The sequence below is a fragment of the Vigna radiata genome, chromosome 1 (genome assembly GCF_000741045.1).
Source record: "Vigna radiata var. radiata cultivar VC1973A chromosome 1, Vradiata_ver6, whole genome shotgun sequence".
Lineage (NCBI taxonomy): Eukaryota > Viridiplantae > Streptophyta > Magnoliopsida > Fabales > Fabaceae > Vigna > Vigna radiata.
In genome coordinates this window covers 9,586,585-9,594,555 of record NC_028351.1, presented here as the reverse complement: position 1 = coordinate 9,594,555, position 7,971 = coordinate 9,586,585, and the positions used below count along the sequence as shown (strand labels likewise).

At 35.5% G+C, this 7,971-nt stretch overlaps 1 protein-coding gene across 1 annotated transcript in view; it reads left to right on the top strand.

The window, feature by feature from the left end:
- The first annotated feature begins 1,766 nt into the window (after window positions 1–1,766).
- The window catches only part of LOC106757128 (TMV resistance protein N-like), a 10,783-nt gene continuing 4,578 nt past the window's right edge, over window positions 1,767–7,971 (top strand). Inside the window, exons 1-4 of the mRNA XM_022784298.1 lie at window positions 1,767–2,248; window positions 2,406–3,516; window positions 3,653–3,934; window positions 4,035–4,841. Coding sequence (XP_022640019.1) covers window positions 1,773–2,248; window positions 2,406–3,516; window positions 3,653–3,934; window positions 4,035–4,841 — 2,676 coding nt within the window. The 5' untranslated portion in view covers window positions 1,767–1,772. The remainder of the gene's footprint in view (window positions 2,249–2,405; window positions 3,517–3,652; window positions 3,935–4,034; window positions 4,842–7,971) is intronic.

Here is a 7,971-nt window from a genome sequence, read left to right as displayed (position 1 = left end):
ATCCTAAGTCTTGGATTAATATGCTACCATGGGCTCAGTATTGGTATAATACTTCCTTTCATCACAGTTTAGGTATGACTCCTTTTCAAGCGCTGTTTGGCAGACTTCCACCTAAACTTGAAAGATATGAACAAAATCCCAACGATTCCATTTCAGTGAAAGAGGCTCTGACAACAAGAGATCAAGTCTTATTACAACTAAAGGCTAATTTATTGAAATCTCAAAACTATATGAAACAACAAGCAGATAAAAAAAGGAGAGACATTCAACTAGAGGTGGGTGATCTGGCATTGGTTAAGCTGCAACCATATCGCCAACAATCCTTGGCCTTACGCAAAAATCAAAAATTGGGACTAAAGTNTTTTGGGCCATTTGAGGTGGTGGAAAAGATCGGAGCTGTTGCTTATAGATTGCAATTACCTGACACAGCTAAAATTCATCCGGTGTTTCATATTTCTTTGCTCAAGAAATTCCAAGGTGATCTACCACAACAATATCTTCCCTTACCCCTCACAACATCNGAGTTTGGTCCTACAGTGCAGCCCTCGAACATACTAAGGTGTAGAGTGGTCACAAGGAATCACAAGAAGGTCTCACAGGTACTAGTTCAGTGGGACATTTCCGATCCGAAAGAGGCTACCTGGGAGGATGTAGAAGAAGTCAAACAAGCTTATCCCTTGTTCAACCTTGAGGACAAGGTTGTTTTTGATGAGGAGGGTAATGTAACATGTATAAAAGAGAAAGGGCAAATAAGGGAATTCACACCTGAAACGGGTAAGGGAGAAATGGGTAAATTAATAGAGAATTCTGGTACCAAAGAAGCTGTTAGAAAGAGCACGCGTCCAGCCAAGAGAAACACCTATTTGAAGGATTACGTGTGAGCTAGAGAGGCAGGCATGTGGTATGAATTTCCTCCCTGAATCTTCTCTCTATCGGTGCTTCTTCTCNACACAGTCGATTTATACCTTGTAATACACTCTAGCCCATCCTGAAAAGTTGTTACATTACATCCTCAAGAAACAAGGTGATATGTCAATTATGGCAGGCCATATTAATGTATTATTTGGACAAATTGCTACCAGTTTAATGAAATAATTAATATTTTAAAGTCTTGCAAACAAATAAACGTACGTTTTTTTTTTATATAATTAATATTGATAAGTATTTTTAAATATATGAAATATATTTTAAATATAGAATGAAACAATTTAAAATGTAATATCAGTGGTTTTTAATTTAAAACAGATACGTAGTTAATAAAACAATATCTACGTATAAGTAAAAAGAGAGTAATTTAAGATGCTGGCGATAGATATTTTTTAGTGTTGAGAATGTCTGCTTCAGAGAGTGAAGAGAGTGTAATCTAAGTTGAAGATTTTACTTTATAGTACAAACCTATATACATAATGTTATAATGCATGTTCGAAGGGCAAGGTTGATTATTTTATAAATCTTCGTGGAAGGTTTCAGTGGATACTAGTGAATAGGATCAACAAATCACTTGGTTTGATTTCAGAAACTGGTGTTACATAGCATCACTCACTGATGGTATTTTTTAGACAAAAATGGCCTGTGGGACGGCATTTAACAGGTTGACCAAAATATTTAGTTGTTTTTTATTGCACCATCGAACTTAATGCATTACTTTATTTCATGCATGGCCATAAGAACGAATACAAAGCTTAGTAGGAAAGTCTACAAGTTCTGGAGACCTAACTCTCCATCCACCACAATCATACATACTATCATAGTGTACTTTCTTCACAGTTCTCATGGCAATTCGATCACGTTCCTCTTCCTTCACCTATGATGTTTTCCTCAGCTTCAGAGGGGAAGACACACGCCATGGTTTTACAGGCCACCTCTATAAAGCCCTTCATGACAGGGGAATCTACACCTTCATTGACGATGAGCAGCTTCAGAGAGGGGAGGAAATAACACCATCACTTGTGAAGGCAATTGAAGAGTCCAGGATTGCCATCACTGTGCTCTCTATAAACTATGCTTCTTCCTCATTTTGCTTAAATGAACTTGAGTACATCCTTGAGTGCTTTAACAAAAAATATATGTTNGTTTTGCCAGTTTTCTTTAAGATAGATCCTTCTGATGTTAGACACCAGAAAGGTAGTTATGGAGAAGCATTAGCTAAGCATGAGCAAAGGTTCAACCATAGCATGNANAAGTTGGAGAACTGGAAGAAGGCTTTGCATCAAGTAGCTAACTTGTCTGGCTTTCATTTGAAACATGGGTACCCCACATTACCTATCTTTTATCTCAATTTTTTTTTTTATTAATTTTGACTCTATCTAAAGAAAAAATAAATGTTTGTTATCCATTACAACATGGGTGTCAAGGCATGGACACAAAGCTATTAGTTTTTCATCAAGAATTTTTGTTTGAAACAGAGATGGATATGAACATGAGTTTATTGGAAGGATAGTTGAGTTGGTATCCAGCAAGATTAATCACGCTCCTTTACCAGTTGCGGATTACCCAGTTGGACTAGAGTCACAAGCACTGGCCGTAAGGAAGCTTTTGGATGTTGGATCTGATGATGTCCACATGATAGGAATCTATGGAATCGGCGGGATAGGAAAATCAACACTTGCTTTAGCAGTTTATAATTTGATTGTTCACCATTTTGATTGTTCGTGTTTTCTTCAAAACGTGAGAGAAAAATCTAGCAAGCATGGGCTACAACACCTCCAAAGCATCCTTTTTCGGGAAATGCTTGGAGAGAAGGAAGCAAACTTTGCAAGTGTAGAACAAGGAGCTTCAGTGATACACCATAGGTTTCAAAGAAAGAAGGTTATCTTGATTCTGGATGATGTTGACAAATACGAGCAATTGCAGGCTATTGTTGGAAGACCTTGTCTTTTTGGTCCTGGCAGCAGAGTCATCATCACTACTCGGGACAAACANTTATTGTCATCTTATGGGGTTATAAGAACGTATGAGGTGAACTTATTGGATAAGAACAATGCTCTTGACTTGCTTTCATGGAAAGCTTTTAAAACAAAANAAATTGATGCAAGTTATAATGAGGTNTTGAATGATGTAGTGATTTANGCTTATGGGCTTCCATTGGCTTTGGAAGTGATAGGTTCCAACTTGTTTGGAAAAAGTATAGAAGAATGGAAATCTGCTATCAAACAGTATAAAAGAATTCCTAATAATCAAATCCTAGAGATACTTAAAGTGAGCTTTGATTCTTTGGAGGAAGAAGAGAAGAGTGTTTTTCTTGATATTTGTTGGTTAAATAGATATCCCTTGTCAAAGGTTGAAGATTTACTTCTTGCTCATTATGGCGATTGCATGAAATATCATATTGGGGTGTTGGTTGACAAATCTCTTATAAAGTTGAGTCGGTATACTCTCGAAACTAGAATTGCAATGCATAGCTTGATCCAGGACATGGGTAAAGAAATTGTCAGGCAAGAATCACCAAAAGATCCAGGGAAGCGCAGTAGATTATGGTTACCGGAAGATATAATTCAAGTTTTGGAAGATGACAAGGTGAGTGATTAGCTTCAGATCTANNCTAATCCTTTTTTACCATAATATGTTCAAANCACAGNTGTTTCTTTCTTCTTTATAATNTGTAAATTTCTCTAAATATGTNTTGAAGTCTTCCGTATACTTGTACTGNCAGGGAACNAGTGAAATTGANATCATATGTCTGGATNNTCCAAAATNTGACAAAGAAGCAATAGTAGAATTCAATACAAAAGCATTCAAGACGATGAAAAACCTCAAAACACTTATCCTTAGGAATGTTAATTTTTCCGAAGGTCCCGAACACCTTCCAAATAGTTTGAGAGTGTTGGAATGGTTGGGATATCCTTCACATTGTTTACCATCTGATTTTCATCCCAAAAAACTTGTTCTATGCAAGTTATCCCGTAGCTCCATTTCATCCCTTGAGTTTTCAAAGGCAAGTTTNAATAGTATACTTTCCTTGTCCTGTAATTTAATACATTCACTTTATGACTATTCATTTCGTTCTTCCTTTCCTTTCCATTTATTTTTTGCAGGATTTCATGAATCTTAGAGTATTGAATTTTGATTGGTGCAAATGTTTAACACAGATACCTGACATGTCTCTTCTCCAAAATTTGGAAGAACTTTCATTTAAATATTGTGTGAATCTAATTACAGTTCACGACTCAGTTGGTTTTCTGGATAAACTTAAAACATTGAATGCTTTTAGCTGCGAAAAGNTTAGTTGTTTCCCGCCTATGAAGTTGACCTCTCTTGAAAAACTTGAGCTTTCACTTTGTTACAGTCTGAAGGGTTTTCCAGAAGTATTAGTTAAGATGGAAAACATAAGGGAACTTAATTTGGAGGGCTGTCCCATAACAGAATTGCCAATTTCATTTCAAAATCTTACCGGGCTTCCGTCATTAGAAATGTTTTTTTCAACTAGTTCAATTGTTAAGGTGCCCAGTAGCATTATCATGATGCCAAAACTGGCTCGTATCTTCGCCAGAGGATTGAAAGGGTTGCAATGGCTAAAACAGGAAGAGGGTGAAGAACAAATGGGGCCAGTAGTAGTACCTTCAAAGGTAGAATGGCTTACTGCCTCAAATTGCAACCTCTATGATGATTTCTTTTCGATAGATTTCGCAAGGTTTTCTCATGTGAAGAATTTATGGCTACCTAAGAATAATTTTACCATCCTTCCTGAATGTTTGAAACAATGCCAATTTTTATCGTATCTTGATGTGAGTTATTGCAAGCATCTTCGGGAAATTAGAGGCATTCCACCAAACTTAAAGCTTTTCTCTGCAATAAACTGTGAATCCTTGGCTTCCTCGAGTAAACGCATGCTCGTAAAGCAGGTTTTGTTATGTTTGAAATGTATTTGATTTAGTAATAGATAGTATACTTAACTTTGGTAAACTAATAAATGCTTAATATGACCAACAGGAACTGCACGAGGCTGGAAACACTGTGTTTTGTTTGCCAGGATTTAGTATTCCAAAGTGGTTCGATCACCAGAACCGGGGAACTTCAATTTCTTTCTGGTTTCGTAATAAGTTCCCTGACAAAGTTCAGTGTGTTCTTGTTGCACCTATGCAGCACGATTATTTTTTTCCCAGGGTTTTCATCAATGGCAAAGAATATACCTCCTATAGTCTGTGTCGCTTGACAGGGAAGCATCATAAATATCTTTTTGATCTGCGAAAGACAAGTTTCAGAAAAAGTCCGTATAAGGTGCCTTTTGATAGTGAATGGAACCATGCGAAGGTTACATTTGCACACGGAAAATATACCTCTATTAACCGTGCAAAAATCGGAATCCACATAGTCAAACGGGAAAATAGCATGGAGGATGTTAGATTCACAGATCCATGCATCATGAGAAAATCAGATGTTGATATCAGCAGTTCTGACTCAGAATCTATACCAGTTCTGGACTTGGACCTTTCATAGATGGTAACAACGTACAATTTGTGGTCACATCTATTAAGTTGGAGTTGTAAAATATTGTGAAGTTGTATTCAAATTCAATTGAGTGAAACTAAAGAAGTGGCACAATTAGTGTAAGTTAAATTATGTTGTGGCTTGCAATATCACACTAACCGATTTTGGTTATCCTTAAAGAAAAGAAGTATTACAACTAAGTTCATGAGATTTTTGCTTTTGAAGAATACATATAGGAATTCAATTTGGTGTTGTAGTGACAAAAGAGTAACATAACTTGCCTGGCTAATGGACCTTGAAACATAACATAATTCATCTCAAATCCCAAAGATTTGTGCATATCTTATGCGTACTTCCAAATTTTCTTCCAGCCATATATATAATTTTTAATTTCATTCATCACAACATCTTTGCCCATGTTGAGATAAACTTAAATTTTAGAGTTTTATTAATAATTTTGTTTAAATCTTATTTTATTAGTTTTGGGTATAGTAATATTTAGTTTGATTTGATAGAGATAAAATAGGAATAGGTAGTTATGATTTTCAGTACAATATTATTTTGTGATAGGTTAAGCAAATTTTATTTTTAAGACAGTTAGATATTTATTTTCAGAATTTATTTTTATTCCCTATATTGTAAGTATCACGACTATTTAAAACCCTTCAATCATCAATAAAAAGCAAGACTCAATTTTGGAAAATATTGTATCATGAGATTTTCCCGATAGTGGTATCAGAGCTTTATGCTTTGAGTACCGAGAGAGAGAAAAAGAGATAGGAGAGAGTCAAACACCGTGAGAGAAAAGAGTGAGTGCTTGATTTTTTTTGTGAGACAGATGGCAAAGGTAGTCAATGGGATGAGTGTGCCACAACTGCCGGAAAATACCAATTACGACAATTGGTCTTTGTACATGAAGGTTCTTCCTAGATCCCAAGACGTATGGGACATAGTGGCGGACGGGTATAATGAACTCACGGATGATGAGCATCAGATAGTGAACCAGATTGCTACATTGAAAAAGACACGAGTGAAAGACAGATCGGCTTTGTACTTTCTGTATAATGCAGTAGACGAATCTGGATTCGAGAAAATAGCTAATGCAAAGTCAGGTAAAGTAGTATGGGAAATTCTAAAGGTGGCATACAAAGGAGATACTCACGTGAAGCAGGTCCGAGTACAAGCTCTCAGAAGAGAGTTTGAACATATGGAGATTAATGAAAATGAGGGAGTTGCCGAGTTTATAACTCGAATACAGAAGATGGCCAACCAACTCGGAATGAAAGGAGAAGACAATAAATGTGAAGAACCATTAAGTTTCACGATGACTTGTGCAGAAAATACGTTTTTAGCTGACATAACACAGATACGAAAAAGTCTAATGGTTCAAAAAAATGTATTTTTTCATAGGTAAAGAGTTGTTGCAGCATGACCCTGAGAAAATTCTCTCTCTCACTCTTGCTCTGTGTTTTTCACTGTAAACGATTCAATAGTCTATTTGGATAAATTTTTTCATAAGAACTTAAAGGAGAAAAATATAGAAAGTAAAATGAAGTAGACTTTTCTATATAAGTTATAATTAGCTTGCCTACTAGTTAGCAATAAGCTCATTGAGGAACTAATGTGAGAAAACTTTTACAATTCAAGTTATCTGCGTAAGCTAATTTCATCGTTCTTTCTTATTTTATTCTTTTAAAAGTGTTAATCTAGCTTCTGTATGCCACTTTCTTCCTTCCATCTGCTTCACTGGTATTGTTTATCCACGATAAAGTTGAGGACGATTTCCTCTTATCATTGTTATAAAAAAGAAGTTCTAGTTTACAACGTTTAATATGGGATGTGATGTATATCTGGTATTTGCAACCTAATCTTACTTTTTATTATAAAGTCAGTCAAAAGTCTGTAACTGAGATTTTCTGGAGTGCCCAGAGAGAAAGGAATTGAAAATGCAACCTCAAGTTCTATTAGATCTAGATTCTTGCTTTATATACTTTTATCCCCATGGATTATTTTGTTGTTCTTTAGTTTGATATTGGAGATGCATTCCTATAATCAGTGTTTTTTAGCAAAAAGTATATGTACTAAACTACTAATATTATGATTAATGTGCAGGAAATCCAGATTGATGACTACATAACACACAATTTGCCATTTGATGACATCAAGAAAGCTTTCAATCTCATGAAGGAAGGAAAGTGTCTGCGTTGTGTTATCCACATGCCAAGATAATACCTACAGTTTCTTTCTTTATTCTTTTCTAAAAAAGAGAAAGTTATTGCAGAAATCAGTGCCCCATAGAATGTAGAAAAACTTCTTTGCATAGTTATCTTTGAACATTGATAAGAGTTGAATCTTGTAATGACATTATGCTGATTATATGCTATGCTAAATTTTGTCTTCGCTCAAATATAAAATTTACATATGCTAAAGAATGTGACGTTGTAGCTGTACACAGTCGATTTATACCTTGTAATACACTCTAGCCCATCCTGAAAAGTTGTTACATTACATCCTCAAGAAACAAGGTGATATGTCAATTATGGC